General features: G+C 37.0%; 1 protein-coding gene and 1 pseudogene across 3 annotated transcripts in view; one reads left to right on the forward strand and one right to left on the reverse strand.

The window, feature by feature from the left end:
- Positions 1–22,959, forward strand: part of Brcc3 (BRCA1/BRCA2-containing complex subunit 3) — a 43,478-nt gene extending 20,519 nt beyond the window's left edge. For 2 of the 3 annotated variants that reach the window (XM_028888483.2, XM_037199376.1), the window contains 5 exons: positions 1,229–1,284; positions 18,344–18,475; positions 19,003–19,046; positions 20,809–20,975; positions 22,606–22,959. In XM_028888483.2, the coding sequence (XP_028744316.1) occupies positions 1,229–1,284; positions 18,344–18,475; positions 19,003–19,046; positions 20,809–20,960 (384 nt within the window). In that variant the 3' untranslated portion in view covers positions 20,961–20,975; positions 22,606–22,959. Of the gene's footprint in view, positions 1–1,228; positions 1,285–18,343; positions 18,476–19,002; positions 19,047–20,808; positions 20,981–22,605 lie in introns of all 3 variants that reach the window. The other variant, XM_028888482.2, reaches the window with a different exon arrangement.
- LOC114706258 lies at positions 7,980–8,079 on the reverse strand (annotated as a pseudogene).
- Positions 22,960–23,960: the final 1,001 nt, after the last annotated feature.

The raw sequence follows: 23,960 nt of genomic DNA on the forward strand, positions 1-23,960 counted from the left end.
GGAAAGGGATATTGAGTCAAGATTAGAAGAAGGTAAGGGAGCAAGTCTTGAGTATTTCTTAGGGGAAGATCATCCTTGACAGAGGAAATAGCAAGTGCAAGCACCCTAAGGTAAGTGTGGCATTTTCAGGTAACATTAAGGAAGTTGGTCTGGCTGCAGTAGAGAGAAAACCATGACAAAATATTCCAATTTGCCTCAGTCTTAATTTTTATACTTACTTTGCAATGCCCTATTTCACTAGCCTTTTTATCTCTTGGAAGTATTCTGATTTGGTCATCCTTAAAGAGGCCCAAAATGTAATGGGAACTAGTTTTTGTAAGGCCTTTACTTTGCCTCTGAGTTGGGAAGCCATTACAGGGTGACTTTATGTCTTAATAGAATTACTCTAGGTATTATATTGCTAATGGACTGGACAGGATTGGAGTGGGAAGGGTGAAACTAATGGCATCAGAGAAACCAGTTAGGAAGATATTGCCAGTAATCTAGGCAAAAGATAATACAGCTTTGATCATGGTGTGAAGACTGAATATTTTCCATAAAGTCATTGTCTTCTAGAAACACTAGATTTCAATATTTGGAACTTTATAATTATTTTTGAAATGCTTTTGGTTTTTTCACTTTTAATTTGCTTATTGTCATCATAAATAATAAACGAGGTTAATCACTTTCCTGGTTCTCATATTTATTAATAATTCTATCTTATGAGAAGATGTTTGGCTGGACTTGTATTGATTGTGTATATGGTTCTTCTCACAGAAATTGATTTATTTATGGCATATTCTATAATCTTTGGAATCTCTTATAGCCTAATATGTCCATAAAAGCCTTTGAGTTTTAAGTTAGAGTCTACTAAATTGCTATGGAATTTCCAACACAAAAATGATTACTGGTACACCAGGTGGTGGTGGCTCATGCCTTTAATCCCAGCACTCAGGAGTCAGAGGCAGGTGGATCTCTGAGAGTTTGAAGCCAACTTAATCTAGAGATCGACCTCCAGGACAGCCAAGGCTATACCTTTTTGTCTCAAAAAAACAAACAAACAAAAATGATTAATGGTTAAAGACAGAAATGCTTGTTATACTGAGTCAATTATTACACATTGTATATGTATATTGAATGCTATAATGTACTCTGTAAAGACATCCAGATATAATGTCTCAAGAAAAAAAATAACAACAAAATGAATCCTTTTGTGTATGACATTTCCTTTCTATTTTTTTTTTAATAGACTGGTCGGGTACTCTACACTTGCTTCCAATCCATACAAGCCCAAAAAAGCTCAGAGTAAGTATGACAGAGAAGTTATTATTGAGAGACTAATGCCTAGTCATAGAATTGATTGTTCTACTCTTACCTACTAACATTTCTAAGAAAAATTAGAATTTCTTCACCAGTTTGGGTATTGTAAAAGTGTAGGAAGCTTGAGCCAGATACACAGTTTCTTTGTTATAGCTATATCACCATAGTCTTGGTCTACATTTCCCAAATTGTGTTGTACTACTAGTTTCCCTTTCTCTGGTGTATTCTAAAACAAAGACCAAATGTGAAGAAATTTAGAGATTTTTGTAGATACTTCTCTGTTGCTACATAAACATTTTCAGTGTTGTTAAGGATGGAACCTGGGGCCCCATTAATACTAGACAAACATTTACCATGGAAATGTAACTCTTGCCTTCCTGCCAAAAAAATAATTTCAAAATTATAATATTTCATTTAAATGTTTGTATAGATTAATTTTCTCATTAAAATATAGTAAGCAGGTGTAGTTAGAGTTTTCCTGCCTGGCCCACAGTCAGGACAAATCTCTCTCACCTGCCAGTCCCACAGCCGCTCAGACCCAACCAAGTAAACACAGAGACTTATATTGCTTACAAACTGTATGGCCGTGGCAGGCTTCTTGCTAACTGTTCTTATAGCTTAAATTAATTCATTTCTATAAATCTATACCTTGCCACGTGGCTCGTGGCTTACCGGCATCTTCACATACTGCTGGTCATGGTGGCGGCTGGCAGTGTCTCCTCCCACCTTCCTGTTCTCTCAATTCTCCTCTCTGTTAGTCCGCCTATACTTCCTGCCTAGCCACTGGCCAATCAGTGTTTTATTTATTGACCAATCAGAGCATTTGACATACAGACTATCCCACAGCAAGCAGGGGCTGGAGAGATGGCTCAGTGGTAAAGAACACTGACTACTCTTCCATAGGACCCAGGTTCAGTTACTAGCACCCACATGGCAGCTTATAGCTGTCTGTAGCTCCAGTTCCAGGGGATCTGACACCCTTGCACAGACATACTTGCAGGCAAAACACAAATATAATAAAAAACAAACAAAAAACCCATAGTAATCTATTGCTGGGCATGGTGGTGTGTGCTTTTAATCCCACCTTCCCACTCAGTATGGAGGAAGCAGAAGCAGGTGTATCTCTGTGAGTTCCAGGCCAACTAGGGCTATATAGTAATATCCTGTCTCAAAAAACAAAAAATAAAACAAAACAAACAACCTAAACTCTACCTACTGTTATTATTTTTGTTTTATCTTGCTGTCACAAATAAAGGTGATGGTCACTGATACCATCCCACTTCCATTCTCCAAAATGTAGCTACTATTTTTTTCATTTTTTTCTATCTCTAATGAAGTTTGCTTTTTTTTATTTTTGTGTTTTGAGACGGGGTCTTATGTACTCCAGTCTGAGCTTGTAATCCTGCTGCCTGTGCCTCCTCTGTATTGGGCTTTTCAGACCCACCTGAAGTTTGCCTTTGTATTGTATTAACAATTGACAATACTGATTTGGCGCTTCATGATTACTAAATTTTCATAGTTACAAACATCTGTGATCAAGATTATAATCATAATTTCATTGTATATGTTTTGTATATTGATTAATTATAATAAAAAATAAATTTCATCATTGTACTTAGGTAAATATTATTCAACTAACTAATGTCAACTAGTATACTATGATGATTCTGCTTTTTTCTGCGTAGGTTTTGTTTTTTGTTTTTTGCTTTGCTTTTACATGATGTTTTGAATAGATTTTCTCCCTCATTTTTATCACTTCCTTGAGTTCTAAACTCTTAGAAATAATATGAAAACACTTGGAATCCCTACATTTTAAGGATTACTCCATGAAACCATCCTATCCTCATCTGACATTCACTTAGGCTTGTTGCTCAACTGATATTCAGGGTGATGGGGGCCTGGTTTCTTTACTCCTGAGTTTTATCTATTATAGTTTGTATTCTTGAGTCATTGTCATTTTGCTGAAGAGATCCTCTAGTAAGTTCCTAAGAATAGTGAGACATTTTTTGAATCCTACTTGTCTGAAATGTTTTATTCTTAATAATAGTTATGAGAATTGAGGTAGAAGTCCTGAATTCAAGGTTAGCATGACCTTATAGTTAGCAGAAGCAGATCCATCAACAGCATCATCTTTACAGCTTTCTCTTCCTTAGTAGGACACATGTCAAATACTCTTTTCCACATCCCTCTCTAATTCCTCCCTCTCTCTTTAGAGAACTAGAAATAGAAGAGAACTTCTACAACATTTATGGGCATTTATTAAAACTATAAATTAGCTGTTATACTCATTGTTGACAAATAAGTTTGTCACATAACAACAGAAATAGAATAAACATTTGCCACTGTTCTTCGGCATTGAACTCATAGTTCTATCGAGAGCAACAGGTTCAGCATCAAAGTTAGGCAAGCAAAGTTTCATGGTTCATGTTCAAAGCACAAAATCAGTTTTTATTTATTAGCAGTATACAAAAGGAAAATGGGAAAACAATTCCATTTAAAATAACATTAAATTTAGTAAAATATGTAAGAGAAAATTTAACCAAGGCAAGGAGAAACTTGATCCATTAAAACTAGAAAGTACTTAAAGAAACAAAAGAATATACATATATACTTATATGTATATGTGTATGATTGTTTGAGTTTGCTTCTTTGTTTCAGTGATAAAACAATGACAAAAACAGTTTGGGGATGAACTGGTTTGTTTCACCTTATATCTTGCCGTCTATTATTGAAGGAAAGTAATGCAGAAATTCAAGATAAGAACCTAGAGCAGAAACTGGTGCAGAGGACATGGAGAAGTGTGGCTTACTGGCTTTCTCAGCCTGTTATAGCACCAAGGACTACCTGCCCAGGAGTAGTATCATCCACAGTGGGCTGGGTCATCCCACATCAATCATTAATCAAGAAATTGCTTCCACTGATATTCCCACAGGCCAATATGATGAATGCAGTTTTTTGATTAAGGTTCCCTCTTCTCAGGTTACTCTAGTTTTTTATCAAGTAAACAAAAACTAACACAATGATATACTGAAAGACTTGATATTGTTAAATGAAAATACTCTACAAAGATATCTAGAATCAATGAAATACTTACATAATTACAAAGGTCTTTTTGTTGCAGACATGGAGAAGATAATTATAAAATCTAAGAGGCATGGAATAACCAATATTGATAAAAAGACCAAATCAGAGAAATAAGTTTTTAAAACTTAGATAGTGTGAAACTAGAATATAGATACGGACCAATGGAACAAACTGAGAGACCCAAAATAAAATAAAATCAGCTTTCAGCAAGGGTGTCAATGTCATTGAACAAGAAGTGAATATTTTCTTCTGAGTGGTGCTTTGACAACTCTATATACAGAACAGTTAAGTTGGACCCCCCATTTCATAGCATATATAGAAATTGACTACAGATTAAACCAGTGAACTAAATGTACAAGCTAAAACCATGAACACTTAGAAGAAAACATAGGTTAAATCTTCATGACATTTGAGTTTTGCAATATGACAAGTTTTCATAAATGTGACAGCAAAACATGAATAACAGAATAGATACATTTGCAAAACATAAAACTTGTGTATGAAAAGATATTAAGAAAGTGAAAAGACAGCCTATAAAGTTGAAAATATTTGCCAATTTTATAACTGATGAAGATATACTATCTAGAATATTATGAAAGAAATCTTAGCATTGGACATGATAGTTCATTCCTGTAATCCAAATACTTAGGAGGCTGAGTCTGGAGGATTGCAGTGAGTTCAAAGAAAATCTCAGTTACATAATGAGTTATGGTCCAGCCTAGGCCACACCATGAGATCATTGCCAAACCCTGTCTCAAACAAGTCTTAATACTGAATTTAGTGGTAAATAACTATATTCTACCAGTATTTGGCAGGTAGAGGCAAGAGAATCAGAAGTTCAAGATTACCCTGGCTGCAAAGCAAGTTCAATGCCAATCTGGGCTACATGGGATCCTGTCTCAAAAAGTCAAAAACAATAAAGACAAATTATCAATAAAAAGATGAGTGAGCCAGACATGGTGGTGCACACCTTTAATCACACACTCAGAAGGCAAAGTTAGGTGCATCTCTGTGAGTTCAAGGCCAGCATAGACTATATACCTACACAGTGGGACTCTGTCTTGGAAAAGAGATGAGAGACATGAATTACCAATATAATATAATAATGAAATAGTTGAAATGACTGTAGATTTAGAGATAGTAAAATAAAAATTAAAAAAAAAAACAATAATAAGGGACTGGGGGATGCCTCCATAGCAAAATGGATAATTCTCTTATCCAGAGAATAGAAGACCAAGATTATCAAGAATATCATGGACTAGAATTGGTTAGTGGTATCAAAGTGGTTCTAATCAGTGATCCCACCACAGACAAGTAGTACTTGTGAACATAGATTCATTGTCAGACTCTCCAAATATTCCTGGCTTAAGTCACTTTTTTGAACATATGCTGTTTGGTAAATATCCTAAAGAAAACGAATATAGTCAGTTTCTTTTTTCTTTCTTTTTTTTTTTTTTTTTTCCGAGACAGGGTTTCTCTGTGTAGCTTTGCGCCTTTCCTGGAACTCACTTGGTAGTCCAGGCTGGCCTCGAACTCACAGAGATCCACCTGGCTCTGCCGCCCGAGTGCTGAGATTAAAGGCGTGTGCCACAACCTCCCGGCTATAGTCAGTTTTTTTTTTTTTTTTTTTTTTTTTTTTTTTTTCAGACAGTTTCTCTGTGTACTTTGCTTTCTGAATCACTTGTAGCCAGGCTGCCTCGAACTCACAGAATCCGCCTGGCTCTGCCTCCGAGTGCTGGATTAAAGGCGTGCGCCACCACCGCCCGGCTATAGTCAGTTTCTTAAAGAACATGGTGCAAGTCAAAATGCCTTTTCTAGTGGAGAGCATGCCAATTACTATTTTAATGTTTCTAATGGACACTTAGAAGGAGCACTAGACAGGTTTGTTCAGTTTTTCCTGTGCCCCTTATTTGATTCTAGTTGTAAAGATAGGTGACTGCAGTTGATTCAGAACATGGGAAAAATGTGATGAATGACACCTGGATACTCCTCCAGTCAGAAAACGCTATAGAGAATTCCAAACACCCGTTTAACATGTTTGGGATGGGTAACAATATATTGTAGAAACTTGACCCAATCAAGAAGGCATTGACATAAGACCAAGAACTACTGAAATTTCATTCTACTGATTCATTCATTCTGATGGATATTTCTTTTTAGGTCAATGGAAGAAGTCTTCAAATGTTTCATAGAAAATTGTTTTTTTTTTTTTTTTTTCATTTTGACCTTTTTATAAAATATTAGAAAGAAATAAGGTAGAAGTATTTATCTGTTCATACTCATCTGCAGATGAGTTTCAATTTTAACTGGCTATATTCCAACAAAAAGTTGAGATGGCTCTAAGTGGAGAAGTGAAGAACATATGAATTACTGATAGGTTTTCTAAGTATATAACATCAAAGGAATTGTGCATGGTAGAAGATTGACAGGTTTGACTATATAACAATTCAAAAATCTTCGATTGAAATGAAAGCATGGATGACAGTAGATGGCAGAAATTATTTGTTAAAACAAAGGTTTTATTTTTAAGCTATAAATTAGTGATAACATGTTGCTTTCCCTGTCAAATTGTCATAGTTTTATTTTAGTTTTGCTTTAAGTAATGATCAGTTTGGATGTGGCTGCTGTTCTGTATTGCTGGTGGTAAATGGGACTCCCAGCTGCTCTAGTCTTTCTGAAGGACAATTTATTTTATTGTTATTTAAAGCCAGGTCTCACTGTATAGACCAGGCTGGCCTCAAACTTGTGACAGTCCTCCTGATCCTGCTTCCTGAATGTTGAGATTATATATGCAAGCCTGGCCCAAAATATGTTATATTTATGTTGGATACAAGACAGAATGGAAACACAAAAATTTATGAAAATGTGTTGCAGCAATTATAACTCACACTCTGTAGTCCAGCAGCCTGACTTTGAAGACTAAATATACGGTCTACTTATCCCTGTGGCTATGAATTATCAAAGTTAGTGCAGTTTTCTAATCATCTGATTTTTTTTTCTTGAGACAGTGTCTCACTGTGTAACCCTTGGCTGTCCTGGAACTCGAAATGTAGACCAGGCTGGCCTCAAACTCACAGAGATCAATCTGCCTCTGCCTCTCCCTCTCAAGTGCTGGGATTAAAGGCATGTGCCACCATACCCAGGTAAACATCTGATTTTTGTATTTGTAAAAGAGGTAATGGACTGGAGAAGTGGATCAGTAGTTAAGAGCACTTGCTGCTCTTGTAGAGTAGCTAGGTTCAGTCTCCCAACACCTACACAATGGCTCACAATCATCTGCTACTTCAGTTCCAGGGGATCTGATGCTCTCTTACCACCTCTGTGGGTACCAAGTACACTGTGGTGAACAGACATTCATGCAGGCAAAATACTCAGACACATTAAAAAAAATCTTTAAAAGTAAAAAATAAGAGATAAATAAATAAACGTAGGTGGTATTGCATGCATGTTGTGAGACTTAATTGAGATAATGCAGATCAAATATTTACCATTATTTGTATTTGGCACATGCCAGTGTTCCATAAATGGTAGTGATTCTGGCACCCCATAATCATGAGTATATGGGTAATTATTGTCATTTATTAATTTATTTATTTGTAAGTATGGAACGCTTCATGAGTTTGTGTGTCACCCTTGTGCAGGGGCCATACTAATCTTCTCTGTATTATTTAGTATATGTGCTGCCAAAATGAGCACTTTTTGTCTTATTTATTAATTTATGTTTGTTATTAATATTTTTGTAATTAGAAGTTAACCATGCTGAGCTGAGTGTGGTGCGGTGGCTCATACTTAAAGTCCCAGCATGTGGCAGGCCAAGGCAAATGTATTGCCACAAGTTTGAAACTGGGCTACAGAGTGAAACTCTTGGAAAAGAGAGAAAGAAAGGAGAAAAGAAGAACTGTATTTTAATTTGGTAGCAGTAACTAAGTTATAAAATGTATTCAAAACGTGAGGCCAATTTAAAAAAAAAAGAATCCTTGGGCCAGTGAGGTGGTTTAAAGGTACTTGCTGCTAAGCCTAGCATCTTGAGTTTGATCCCTGGGACCCATGTGGTAGAAGGATAGAACCAGCTCATGCAAGTTGTCTTCTGATCTGTGCACAAATACACACACACACACACACACACACACACACACACACACACACAGACACACACACACACGTAATTTAAAAAAAGAATCCTTTATAATACTGCGTACTAAAGATATGTTGGTCTAAAATACTTAGTAGTATTGGATATGTAGAACCTAGTCTTTGAAAATAGGTACATAAAGGGTATGTTGTATTTCAGATAAAAAACCAAACATGATTTCTGTAAGTATTTGTTAGATAAATAATAATGGCACTAACTGAATCAAATAATTAGCTTTGTTCTCAACATTCTTGATCGGAAGGGACAGAATAATCATCTAAAAATATCAGATGTTTCACTCCCAACTTGACTGGCTCCTGCACTGAGTTCAGTAGAGTTGAGGGCTCTAGGAGAGATGTTTTTACATTACAGAGGTGTAAGGAGGGCATATCATTTTTATATGATTAACAGATAATTCATTCATTCATTCATTCATTCATCCTTTTGCCTAAACCTTCCAATGTGCTGGGCTAACAGGCATGTGCTACCACTGCTGATTTATGCAGTGCTGGGAATCAAATCCAGGGCTTCATACACATTAAGCAAGTACTCTATCAACTGAGCCACATCTCCATTCCCCTTTTGAAATTTTATTTTGAGACAGAGTTTTGCTAAGTTGCCCAGGAGGAACTTGAATTTAAGAGCTGTCTCTCCTTCTCAAGTAATTGGGATTACAGAAATGAGACACTGAACCTGGTTCTAATCATTTTTAAAAGGTTACTTTTTAAAAGGTTATTCATTTGGTCTGTTTACAATTTCACTAGTGCCTTGTCTTTGGAAATCGTTGGTGGAGGGTTCATACAGAATCCAGGTCTCATAGTGAATGTCTGCTGACTCCAACATTGACCATTCTCATCACATGACTTGATGGAGAATTCGGTGTGTTTTGGTTCCAGAAAGACACTAATTCTGGGGACAGAGTAAGGACCATTATATTTAAAGTTCAAGTGTGTCTTCAAAAATTATATTTGAGTGTTCAGAAATTGGTACCTCAGTTAACTACACAGATAACTACTATTTCCTCATGAAATATTTCCTCAACATTTAAGTAAACCAAAAAACTAGGGGTTGGACAGATTGCTCAGTAGTGGGGTTTGATTCCCAGCACCCACATTGTGAGTTGGCTCACAACTGTTTGTAATTCCAGTTCCAAAGATTCATCAATTTATTCTGGCCTTCATGGTTACTTCACTGATGTGGTACACAGATATTTATGCAGGCAAAACACACATAAACATAAAATAAAATAAATAAAAATAAAAGTTTAAAAAAGAACAATAAACTTTTTAAAGTTTGATTTATTTATTTTATGTATATGAGTGCTCTATCTGCGTGTATTCCTTTATGTCAGAAGAGGTCATATGATCCTACTATAGTTTGTTGTGAGCCACCATGTGGTTGCTGGGAATTGAACTCAGGACCTCTGGAAGAGCAGGTAGTGCTCTTAACTGCTGAGCCATCTCTCCAGCCTGAACAATAAACTTTTTTTTATTACAGAGTATTATGTTACAGTTGTTATTCAATTTATTGGTATACAATTGTTTATAATATTCACTTATAGTCTTTTTTATTTCATTGGCATTTAAAAAGATTTATTTATTTTTATGTGTATGAGTGTTGTGCCTGAATGCTTGCCTGTGCACCATGTGTGTGCAGTGCCCACAGGGGCCAGAAGAAGTTGTTGGATCCCCTACAGCTGTAGTTACATGTGGTTATAAGCTGCCATGTGGGTACTGGGAACTGAAATGAGTTCCTTGTGCTGGCTAGTTTTATGTCAACTTGACACAAACTATAATCATTTGAGAGGAGGGAACCTCAATTAAGATAATGTCTCCATAAGATCCAGCTGTAGGCAGGCCTGTAAAACATTTTCTTAATTAGTGACTGGATGTGGGCGGGCCCAGCCGGTGGTGAGTGGTGCCATCCCTGGGCTGGTGGACCTGAGTTCTGTAAGAAAGCAGGCTGAGCAAGCCAGGAGGAGAAAGCCAGTAAGCAGCACCCCTCCATGGCCTCTGCAACAGCTCCTGCCTTCAGGATCCTGCTCTGCTTGAGTTCCTGTCATGGCTTCCTTCACTGATGAACAACAATGCTGAAGTGTAAGCCAAATAAACCCTTTCCTCCATAATTTGCTTTTTGTCATGGTGTTTTGTTATAGCAATAGAAACCTAACTACGACACTCCCCTGCAAGAGCAGCCACTGTTCTTAACTGCTGAACCATCTCCTGAGCCTCATCATTGCCACTGGTTTTAATTATCCTTTACAACTCTAATTTTAGTTATTTGAATAGTCCTTCCTTTCCCCCTTAGTGTATCTTGCTAAAGTTGTGTTGGTTTTAAAAAGCAAATTTTTGTTTCCTTCTGTTGATTTTATGTTCTCTGTTCTATTTTATCTACTATTTATTATCCATTTCTTTCTGCTTGATTTAGGTTTAGTCAAATTTTTCTCTTTGAGGTATGAAATTGGGTTGTTGGCTTATTTTCTTGTTTATTATTACTGTATTTGTATATGTGGTGTGTGTACACACATGGCATGGTACACATGGCATGCAGGTCAGAGAACAAGTTTTGGGGGTCAGTTCTCTTGTTCTACTGTAGTTTCCATGCATTAAATTGAAATTGTCAGAGTTTCATGACAAGTGCTTTTACCTTTTGAACCATCCTAGTCTCACCAGCCCTAATCTCTATTTTAATGTTCTTGAATTTTTGTTTTGTTTTCAGACAGGGTCTTAAATAGATAAATTTCTGGAGCTCATTATCTGCATCTGTAGCAAAGTAGATTTCTTTTAAAATTTCATTTATTTATTTATTAGGGTTTTGGTATGGGGTTTCTTTATGTAGGTTTCTCTGTGTAGCCCTGACTGTCCTGGAACTTGCTTTGTAGATCATGCTGGCCTTGAACTCAAAGATCAACCTGCCTCTGCTTCCCAAGTGCTGGGATTAAAGGTATGCACCACCATGCTCAACTTTAAAAAATATTTATTACATGTGTGTGCTTTTTCATGCACATGTGTATGATGTGTGGAGGTGTGTTATGACATGATATACATGTCAAGGTTAGAGAACAACTTTCTGGAGTTCTCCTTCTACTGTTTGGGTCCTGGATATCTGATTTAGGTCATTATGCTTGTGCAACAAATACCTTTACCCACTGAGCCATCTTGCTTTTCTTATTCTTTTTCAGTGTACATATTCATGGCTATAAATAATCTGTGTTGACTTTCTTCATCAAAAAATCTTTTGCTTCGTCTCATAATAGATTAACTATGTTTTCATTTTCATTTGTCTCAGGGTTTCTTTTCATTTCTCTTATGAGTTCTTTATCCCATTTGTTGTTTAAGAGTATCTTGTTTAATTTATTTATCTGTGGATTTTCTACTTTTCCTCATGCCATTAATTTCTAGTTTCCTTATGCTGTAATCAGAAAAAATACTTTTAAATTTTGCTAGGTACCTATGGTCTCACATGTGGTATATTCTGGGGAGAGAGTACCATGTACATTTGAGAATAGATATGAGCCAGAAATTATAATGCAGGCCTGTAATCCCAACACTAGAAAGGCTGAAACTTTGTTTCACAAGTTAGAGACCAGCCTGAGATACTGAGTGAGTTCCAGGTTTGCTTGAACTATATCAAGAGGCCCTGTCTAAAATTTTAAAAAGAGAATTAGTTCATTATTAATTGAAGTATTTTATATAAAATTTAAGGCTTATTTCTATCCATTCAGAAGTTAATTGAGTCAGAACTATATCCCAACTTTATTTTTTTAATTCCTTTTTTTTCCTTTTTTCTTTTCATTTCCTATCTATCTATATATCTACCCACCTACCTACCTATCTTTATTGCTATGATATGAGCACAGGGTGACAACTGCCCAATGGTCATCACAGTTCCCATGTATAGCATGAATTTTAGATCTAAGAAATATGAAATACTGAAGATCACTCTGCTTTTCAGCCCAAATCTTATTCCCATGTTCTTAGTAAAGCTTTTGGCTTAAACTTTTTTTATTTTATAATATAACTTAATTTTACATATCAGCCATGGATTCATTCCCCTGTCCTCCTCCCGCCCTCCCCACCCTCCCCCAGCCCACCCCCATTCCCATCTCCTCCAGGGCAAGGACTCCCCTGGGGATTCAGCTCAGCCTGGTAGATTCAGTCCAGGCAGGTCCAGTCCCATCCTCCCAGGCTGAGCAAAGTGTCCCTGCATAGGCCCCGGGCTCCAAACAGCCAGCTCATGCACTAAGGACAGGTCCCTGTCCCACTGCCTGGGTGCCTCCCAAACAGTTCAAGCTAATCAACTGTCTCACTTATGCAGAGGGCCTGATCCAGTTGGGGGCTCCTCAGCTATTGGTTCATAGTTCATGTGTTTTCACTAGTTTGGCTATTTGTCCCTGTGCTTTTTCCAATCATGGTCTCAACAATTCTCTCTCATACAATCCCTCCTCTTTCTTGCCGATTGGACTGCCAGAGCTCCACCTGGGGTCTGGCCAAGGTTCTCTGCATGCGCTTCCATCAGTCATTGGATGAGAGTTCTATCATGACAGTTAGGGTGTTTGGCCATCCGATCACTAGAGTTGGGAATCAGTCTCTCCCAAGACCCAGCTATACCACTCTTGGCCATATTCCCAAGGAATACTCAATCATACCACAAGGGCACATGCTCAGCTATGTTCATATCAGCATTGTTTGTAATAGCCAAAACCTGGAAACAACCTAGATGCCCTTCAACTGAAGAATGAATAAATAAAATGTGGTACATATACACAATGAAGTACTACTCAGCAGAGAAAAACAGTGACATCATGAGGTTTGCAGGCAAATGGATGGATCTAGAAAAAAATCATCCTGAGTGAGGTAACCCAGACTCAGAAAGACAAACATGGTATGTACTCACTCATAGGAGGATACTAGATGTGGAACAAGGATGACTGGACTGCTACTCACAACTCCAGGGAGGCTACCTGGAGGACCCTAAGAAAGACACAGATAACGCCCGACAGAGAAATGGATGAGATCTACATGAGCAAATTGGACGTGAGGGGAGGTAATGAAGGGCAAGGGTCAAGGGAAAGAGAGCTTAGGGGATCGGGAGATCCCAGCTAGATCAAGAACAGAGAGGGAGAACAAGGAAAGAGCGACCATGATAAATGAAGACCCCACGGGAATAGGAAGAAGCAAAGTGCTAAAGAGGCCCACAGAAATCCACAAAGATACCTCCACAATAGACTACTGGCAATGGGTGAGAGAAAGCCCAAACTGACCTACTCTGGTGATCAGGTGACTTAACTTTGATTGTGGAGTTGAATCAATTCTGTTTAAGGCTTCTACATGTTTCAGTCTATCACATACACCTGCATAATTACAAGCCCTGTTCATTTCTCCTTACTCCTAGCAAAGTTAAGCTTTAGGCAAAGCCCTATCATTTACCTTTCTCTGTCTCAAATGAGAAGAGTGGTCACTGTTCTCTACTCATAATCTATTCATTGTTTCTTTCTAGAACATAATTTATTTGAAATTACTTTTGTAGTCATAATTAAGAGATATTTTTCTTTTATATTTTATTACCTAATATTTTCTATAGTGAGAGAAAGGGTTTTTGTGGCTTTCTATATTCTAGCTAGTAGAACTTTGTATTTCGTTAGGAATTGAGATAATTCAAGTTTAGGCTTCTAGTCCCTATATTAGTTAGGGTTTCTATTGCTGTGACGAAATACTATAACTGTCGTGATATTGTATTCCTCAAAATATTATGCACCCTAATAAACTTATCTGGGGTCAGAGAACAGAACAGCCACTAGATACAGAGGCACACACCTTTAATCCTAGCATTCCGAAGGCAGAGATCCATCTGGATCTCTGTGAGTTCAAAGCCACACTAGAAACATCCAGGCATGGTGACTCATGCCTTTAATCCCAGGAAGTGATGGTAGGAAGTAGAAAGGTATATAAGGCGTGAAAACCAGGAACTAGAGCTGGTTGAGCTTTTAGGCCTTTGAGCAGCAGTTCAGCTGAGATTCATTCTGGATGATGACTCAGAGGCTTCCAGTCTGAGGAAACAGGGTCAGCTGAGGAATTGACAAGGTGAGGTGGCTGTGGCTTGTTCTGTTTCTCTGATATTTCAGCATTCACCCCAATACCTAGCTCTAGGTTTGTTTTTATTAATAAGAACTTTTAAGATTCATGTTACATCTGGCGCCCAATGTTCATGGTACGAATTTGAGAAAAAGCCACTTGCCTGTGGCCTTGTGGGCCCCAGCTCAGACCCGAGCTACATGTTGCCAGTTGTGGTGGCACACTGGTTGGATATACTGAAGAAGGCAGAGGCAGGAGGATCCCAAGTTTGAGGCTGGCCTAGGAGGCTTGCTACAAAGAAGCTGTGGCTGTGGCCGAGCCACAAATGGTGGTGGTAGGACCATGGAGGCAGCGGCTACTGCTCCGAGTTGCTGGCTCCTTCTCATGTTGGTGACTGCGGTGATGCTGCTACCTGGGATGAAGGGTTTACTGCTGCTTGTTCAGAGAAGAATTGCCAGGACCATCGTGTTACAAGAAAGCATTGGCAAAGGTCAGTTTGGAAAAGTTTGGCAAGAATAATGGTGGGGAGAAATTGCTGTGAAGATTTTCTCTTCTAGGGAAGAACATTCATGGTTCCGAGAGACAGACATTTATCAGACTGTGATTGCTGCAAACCACAGAGGAGGCACACACAAAAAAAATCTAAAGGGAACCATGACCACGCCTAACAGCAACTTTGAAATCTTCAAAGAGATGACGGGACCCCACAAAGATGATTCCACATGGACTATGGTAAAGCCATTAAGCTGATTAACACCAAGGAAAGATCAGCTTTGGACTACAAACTGCTCAGGACAATTTCGAGATGATCCAGATTCACAGACTACTCGAGCAAGGACTTGAAACAAACCCTGCACTTTCCCATTATGCAGAAACTGGACAAATGATAACAGGACTTGACAATTAACCCCCAAATTTTCTTTTCAGGATCCCCTAAAGATGTCTTTGCCCTTAGAAAGCAGGAAGTAATTTTAAGAAAACGATGCCCACATTCCCAAGAGGTGGAATGGGTGTTTTTTTGGTCAATCAATGGCTTATGGATAATTGTCATCGTTTATGATGGTTGGTTACAAGTTGTTAATTGTTAATGGTCAGGAAAAAAGCTGAACAAGGAGATTAGATTCAGAGTTTTTGTTTGAAAAGAAAGAAAAAGAATATAGATATGAGGTAGATCATTGAATCTACTCTGAGAAAAAATGATAATAAGATAAGTTGGTATATCATTCATTGAATCTACTCTAAAAAGAAAAAGGCAAAGGTATAAAAATTACAAAACATAGATTGTTGAATTTATTATGAAAAGAAAAAAGAGTACGGATATGATAAGATAAAAAAGGGAGATTATTGAATCTACTTTTAAAAAGGAACTACTTATTTTAAATAGGATAATGAAAATTTTATCTGAATTTGTCAAATGATAATGGACTAGACATTGTTAATGTATATAATGGAGTTTTTTGTCTGAATCTGTCAAATGTTATTGGACTAGACATTGTAGTGTAATCTTGACTGTATATGTTGTGTATACTTATTGGATATAGTTTTTTTTGTATTAGTTATAAGCTTTTTTAAAATTTTAGACAAAAGAGGAGAAATGTGGTGATATTGTGTTCCCCAAAATATTGTGTACCCTAATAAACTTACCTGGGGTCAGAGAACAGAACAGCCACTAGATGAAAAGGCCAGAAAATGGTGGCACACACGCCTTTAATCCTAGCATTCCAAAGGCAGAGATCTGCTTCGATCTCTGTGAGTTCAAAGCCACACTGGAGACATCCAGGCATGGTGACTCACACCTTTAATCCCAGGAAGTGATGGTAGGAAGCAGAAAGGTATATAAGGCATGAAAACCAGGAACTAGAGCTGGTTAAGCTTTGGGCTTTTGAGCAGCAGTTTGGCTGAGGTTCATTTGGATGAGGACTCAGAGGCTTCCATTCTGAGGAAACAGGATCAGCTGGGGAATTGGCAAGGTGAGGTTGGATGTGGCTTGTTCTGCTTCTCTGATCTTCCAGCATTCACCCAATACCTGGCTTCAGGTTTGTTTTTATTAATAAGAACTTTTAAGATTCATTCTACATATAACCAAAAAGCAAGTTGAGGAGGAAAGGGTATATTTGGCTTATACTTCCAGATCATAGTTCATCACTGGAGGAAGTCAGGACAGGAACTCAAACAGGGCAGGGTCCTGGAGGCAGGTGCTGATGCAGAGGCCATGGAGGGGTGCTGCTACTGGCTTGCTCTTCATGGCTTGCTTAGCCTGCTTTGTTATAGAACCCAGGACCTCCCTCCACCCCAGGAATAGCACCACCCACCATGGGCTGTCCCCTCCCCTGTTGATCACTAATTAAGAAAATGACTTACAGCTGGATCTCATGGAGGCCTTTCCATAACTGGAGCTCTTTCCTCTGATGACTTTAGCTTGTGTCAAGTTGACACACAAAACCAGCCAGTACAATACTATATAGTTCTCTTTTTGTTCCTAGTATGTTTACCATCATATGCCTGAGAACAGTTTGCAGAGCTTCTCTACCCTTGCATGTCCTCAGCTATAATTTTGTCATTCTGAACTCATCAGTACTTTTGAAAACTCTTTGGAACTTTTTTCCTATAAGTTTCCTCATTTAGAATCATATTTTTCTGGGAAAACTGGATCTAACTGTGAGGCTCGTCTCTGAAATTTTCTCCCTCTTTAGTTGTTGGCTCTGTCATTACTTACTGTTTTCAGTTTTGGTCAACTAACAGAAACTCTGCAGTTTCTTCAATGAATTTAAGGAAATGTATGTTCAAATATGGTATACTGTTGGGACCATTTATGCATATACACCCAGCAAATTTAGTTGGAAACCTTGTTAAGAGAACTAAGAGTAGCAGACTGACTTCTTTAGTGTTTCTGGACTCATCATTAATAATAATCACTGTGTTTTACCCCCACAAAGTAGCCTTCTTCAAAGGCCACTATTGTATATTGTTTCATTAACTCTCTCCTGATTATGTAAATATGGATAAGTGAAGGATAATTGTAATCTCCTATCATGTATGTTTCATCTAAGTTATGATATAGGACCCAAAGACACTTTGGTGGGTAGGAAGAGAAAGCAGCAGAGAACTAGATCTTATTCTACTTTACTACCCATGGATTTCATAATGTAGAAGGCTCCCAGACTGGATCATCCACTGACCCCACTGTTAATGTAGAGTTTAGGTATATTGTGTGTGAGAAATATATACAGGTAGCTTGATTGGACTTAGAACAAGCTTGTCTGTACCTTCCATTCTATCATGGAATGGGAGTATATATAAATGTCTTATGTAGTTTTATCTATAGAAGAGAACAAAAAATGTGGGATGCTAGTTATTTATGTGAATAATTCCATCTACAAAATGCATCCGATAGAGTCACTGCATTGGAGTCAGTTTATTCAGCTTCATGCAACTTATTGACTAAAAGCATTATTAGTTGTTTCTTTTATTTGGACAGTTGGCCATATTGATTTTGAATTCCTAAACGTTTCTGTTAAATTTGCAGAAATGGATTCAAATTCACTAAGGGACTAGAGAATGAGTGTACAAATAGACTTCTAATTTGCTCTCCATTAAAGCCCAATTTGAACTCTCTCCACTGTCAAATTGAGCAACTTAATGGATTATAGTAATATGTAATCTTTGAAGCACTCCATATTCCAAAGTCGTTAAAGTTAAAGAGAATTTATTCTAATTAAGGGATAAAATGTGACCTAAATTGGTTGCCTTGCAGGTATGAAAGAATTGAAATCCCAATCCATATTGTACCTCATATCACTATTGGGAAAGTATGCCTTGAATCAGCAGTAGAGCTGCCAAAGATCCTGTGTCAGGAAGAACAGGATGCATATAGAAGGATTCACAGGTAGCAACTCTTATTGTTTCTTTTTTTAACTTCAGTGAAGACCCTTTATCTAACAGCTCAGCTCTTGAATCCCCTTTCCTTCTACCTATCTGGGAGAGAGCTTCACAGCAGTTTCAAATCCTGTTTCTCACACCATATTGTAATGATCTCTTTGACATTACTATCTTGCCTCATATGTTTTGGATCCTTCAAGTCAAAACACATTTCCTTTTCTGGTTGTGAAAATAAACCACAACATCCTAGTGGTCCCATTGTGTAGTACTGGGCCTTGTCTACTAAATGTGTAGTGTATCAAGAGCTTTAATGAGAGATAGTAATTTCATAATTATGTCTTTGAATTATCTTTTGAATTTTTAAATAAAACCATATCCCCAAAATAAATTTAAAATGAACAATGGTGGGAACTCAAATCATTGTGTTCATCTAATCCAATTGGCAAAGGTCTGATGTAGGTTATTAAATTTTATTAAACACCTGACCATTTTGATTCTGCTTCATTGCTAACCTAAAGTACCTTATCCCTTTAGCCTTACACATCTGGACTCAGTAACCAAGATCCATAATGGCTCAGGTAAGCTTTTTTTTTTTTCTGGAGTATATGAAGTGATCTCTGACATTTTATAGAAGCAACTTTAGTTTATTTTGGAGTTTTGTTCTCAAAAATTTAACTAATCTTGCTCCTTACATTTCTTTGAAACCCTACAGACCCTTAAATACTATAAATGTGGCTTTATGATAAGACAGAAGGAAAACCAGAAAAGCTTTTTTATAGACTAGCTCAGTGTTGTGCTCATATATGTTTAAATACTACCTCTTAGGGAACCCCAGTTCCTGCAGTATTCCATAGCATGGATGCTCAGTAACTTCCAGAAATTTTAGCAATGTACCATTATGAACTGGTTTTATCACATTACTACCAACCTTTTGTATTAAGAGTTGGAAGAGATAGTCAGATAGAGGAAAGGGAATACATGAGGCAGGAAGTTTTCCATATGAATAAATAGAGGAGGAATTCCTGGTTAAGTCTAAGGAGCAAAAAACTCAGTATTAGTATACGTACCAATTTACTTTTTTCAACATACACACATCCCTAGCTACACTTATTATTCAGCTAACCCAGATTTCCCAATTTAATGACTAATCAAGGTGTGGTGTTGTATGTCTATAGTACCAGCTCTTGGGGAGCAGAGGCAAGAGGACTACCATAAGTTTGAGGCCAACCTAGTCTTCACAGAGAGTTCTGGAATAAAACCTGGCTACTGAGTGAGACCCTGACTTTAAAAAAAGTAAAACTAAAACAAAAACAGCAACAACAAAACATTTATAAACTAAGTCACTGGTGAAGAACAGTGGAAAGCTTTCTTTTCTATTTTGTTTGTTTGTTTGTTATTTTGAGACAGGGTCTTTCTGTGTAGCCTGGGCTGTCCCAGAACTCACCATGTAGACCACCCTGTTCTCAAATTCACAGTGATCTGCCTGCCTCTGCCTCTAAAGTGCTGGGCTTAAAGGCATGCACCACAACAACCAGTGGAAAGATTTCTGATTGGTAGGAAACTTCTTTGTGAAGACAAGAAAGGAAGCATGGCTTGGTATATCCCATCATTTTTATCTCAATATAACATGACAAAGAGTTAAGATTGGTAATGTATGGCATACAACCATACTCTAAAATCACAATGATTTAAAAAATATAGTAACAGCTCAAAAGTAGAAAAACTGATCAGTGTACCTGGGCAGTGCATAGAGACAGGCACTTATATATGAAATAATTCATATTTAATAGAAAATTTTAAATTAGTGATGGATAGGTTAGTTACTAAATAGCATCCATTCATTTGTTTATTCATCAAAAAAAAAAAGTTTTAAGTACCTTTTCTCTGCCAGATAGCTTTCTAGGCACAAGACTCTAGTGCTGATCAAAAGAGACAAGCTTAACTTCCATAGACTTAATTCTATTTCCATTTGAGGAGACACTAGAGTCCTACTGGAGAAGGGAATTCTTCTGTGCTTTCTTAGCCCTTTCACTTGAAGAAATGAAGAGCTGGCCACTTTTCTCCTTTTTTTAAATTTAATTTTATTTTTTTACATAATTAGATTTCTATTTGGCTTATGGATCTAGGGCTTCAGAATATGTATCTGCTTTGCTCAGCTCTTTTCCCTCTAGTTGACTACTGAAAATCATTTACGAGTCCTACTTATTATACTTTAGAAACTTGTTCCTCCAATTCCTTTTTCCTGTGCCCAAAACTAAGGTATTGTTGGTAGTATAGTAGGAGCATGCCAGTGAGTAGTACTTTTCATAGTTATCTGTTTTTTTTCTTTTCTTATTGAAGTATTTACCAAGAATTTGTGCAGCCAGATGTCAGCAGTCAGTGGGCCTCTACTACAGTGGTTGGAAGACAGATTGGAGCAAAACCAGCAGCATTTGCAGGAGTTGCAACAAGAAAAGGAAGAGCTTATGGAGGAGCTGTCTTCCCTAGAATAAAGCAAGAGGACAAAAGTATGGTAATATTTCAGTTTGTGTGCTGAATTTGGTTGAAAACTATGTATAACTCCTATGTAGACAGATAATTCTGGAGTACTTTTTATATCCCAATAAATAGTTTTATGTATATAAAAATACAAGTTGTGTTCCTAAAATTTCCCCAGAGCTTATAGAATCCTCTTACCTGTAGCTGCTGTTTTCTTTTACAGGAATATGAAAGTTTTTAAGCAGACTATGAAAGTTATTTTGTAAGGGGTATAGGAAGTACATTAGCAAGGAATATCTGGAAATAAAATGTCTGATAATTTTATTTTAAAACTTAAAAGTACTTATTCTCTTTTTTTTTTTTTGAGGCAAAGTGTCAATGTGTATCCCTAGCTGCCCTGAAACTCACTATGCATACCTCACTAAGCTGCCCTCAAACTCAGAGATCCACCTGCCTCTGCCTCTGTAGTGCTGGGATTAAAGGCATGCACCACCTACCATGCTTGGCATTAAATGTTTATTCTCAATGAAAATACCCAGCATAAACTTTTTTTTTTTTTTTTTGGTTTTTCAAGACAGGGTTTCTCTGCGTAGTTTTGCGCCTTTCCTGGAGCTCACTTGGTAGCCCAGGCTGGCCTCGAACTCACAGAGATCCGCCTGCCTCTGCCTCCCGAGTGCTGGGATTAAAGGCGTGCGCCACCACCGCCCGGCAAACTTTTTTTTTGAAACAGTGTCTCATTAGGTAGCTGTGGCTGGTCTGGAACTCACAGAAATCCACTGGCCTCTGCTTCCTGAATGGTGGGATTAAAGATGTGCAGCAGCAACATAAACTTTTTAAAATTTGAAGTCTTGGTTTTTATTTTCAGATATATCCATCCTATATAATAAGATAAAGGAAGAACACTTGCTATTTCTATTTTATAGTTTGATGTTTTTGCTAGGCAAGTGAATCATAAGTACTGTAGGATTAATGGGAAAGATGTGCAGGTGGCTCATTGGCACTCACATCTGTTGATTATTCTCAATTAGAATCGTGTGTCAGGATTTCCTTCTTGATCTCTAAATACATATTATGAGATTACCTAAATTTGGATCTGTGTGGATCCTTTTTTAAGCAAACAATTGAGTTCTAGCTTATTTGAGTCTAAAGCAAATTCTTAGTGATCCTGTCTAAGAATTCAATTATAATATGACCATGATTTTTTTAGGATTTAGGTTATAATAGAAATCATACTTCAAAAAATATAATGACTGTATTTTATTATTCATTCATATGTAGCCACTAATTGATATGTGTCTTCAGAAAAAAAAAATTGAGCCTGTTGAATCCTGGAAACTGAAGTGGGAATTGGAAAAAGAATACAAAGAAAGAAAACAGTATCAGTCCCAACCACAGTAATAATTGGAGGTTTTGGGTTGTCTCATTTTTGCCTAGATTGTTGTTTTTCAAAATCTCAGAACCACTTGCATCAGAATCAGTTGAATTTCAAAGTTCAATCTTTGAGGCTAAAACCCAGAAATCTATATGACCTACTTAGCTGATTCTGAGGCATACTTGTATTTGAAAATAAATATTCTTAGGGAATATGAAATGTAAATACTGTATTTTCTCTAATTTCCTTCCACCACAATTGTTCTTTATTCATTTTCTTTTTTATAGGGCAGCTGAAAATACTGCGTATACATTTTATTAAACTAAATCAATTTTGAAAAATATAAAGTTGGAGGACCCACATTTTATAACTTCAAGACTTATATAACTTCAAGACTTACTATGAAGCTGCAGTAATCAAGATACTATGATATTTGCAGAAGAACAGATGTATAAATCAATGAAACAGGAAATAAAATTCAGAAATAAACACACAATAATATGCTTAACTAATTTTGAAAAAGTACAAAGTGATCAAGAAGAAAGGGCAGTCATTTCAACAAATTGAATTTCCACAAGCCAACAAAATACATTCTAAAAGTACCTCAGAATGTGTCATGTATTTAAATGTAAGGTGGAAAACTTTTAAAAAAAATCATTCAAAAAAAAAATTTTTCAGGAGTCAGGTACTTAATCTTCAACTCAAAAGCACAGTCTACAAGAACAAAGTAAATATTTAGACTTCATCAAAATTAAAACTTTTTATTCTGCAAAGTATTAAGAAGAGGAAAGGCAAGAAATTACTTCCAACCCATGTAATATCTGATCAATGGAAAAGATATGCTCAAAACTCAAAAATAAACAATTCCATTAGAAAATAAAAGAAGACATAAACATTGTCACTAAAGAGGACAAATAGAAGTAATTATGTGAAAATATATTAACCCTCATAAGTCACTGGGAAGTGCAAATTAAAACTACAGTGTGGTATGGTATATACTTATGAGAATTGCTAAAGAGAAAATAGTAAAAATGCCAAATACTGTTGAGGATGTAGACTAGATTTGTCACACAATGACAGGATTGTAAAATACAGCTACTGGGTAGAAGAGTTTGGAAATTTTTATAAAGTTAAGCATATACTTAACATGACCCAGCAGTCACACTGTCTTTGCACAAAAACTTTTACAAAATTTTTCTTGGCAGCTTTATCTGTGGTAGCTGCAAATTAGAAACAACCCAAATGTTCTGTAGTGGGTAAATGGCTAAATAAGCCATTCTTACCATGGAATACTACTCTGAAGTGGAAAGGAACACATTGCTAATATCTGTATAATTTAGATGAGCCTTGGGGCATATAGTAAATGAAAGAAAAGCAAGTCTTAAAAGGTCACTTACTGCCAGGCAGTGATGGCATACACCTTTAATCCCAGCACTCAAGAGGCAGAGGCAGGCGGATCTGAGTTTGAGGCCAGCCTGGGCTACAGAGTGAGTTCTAGAAAAGGCTCCAAAGCTACACAAAGAAACCCTGTCTCAACATCCCCCCCTCAAAAAAAAAAGGTCACTTACTGTATGGTTGTATTTCTAGAGCATTGTTGAAATGTTAGAATTAATGAAAAGGAAGAACAGATTTCCAGAGTCAG

This window comes from Peromyscus leucopus, chromosome X (genome assembly GCF_004664715.2).
Source record: "Peromyscus leucopus breed LL Stock chromosome X, UCI_PerLeu_2.1, whole genome shotgun sequence".
In the NCBI taxonomy this organism is placed as follows: domain Eukaryota; kingdom Metazoa; phylum Chordata; class Mammalia; order Rodentia; family Cricetidae; genus Peromyscus; species Peromyscus leucopus.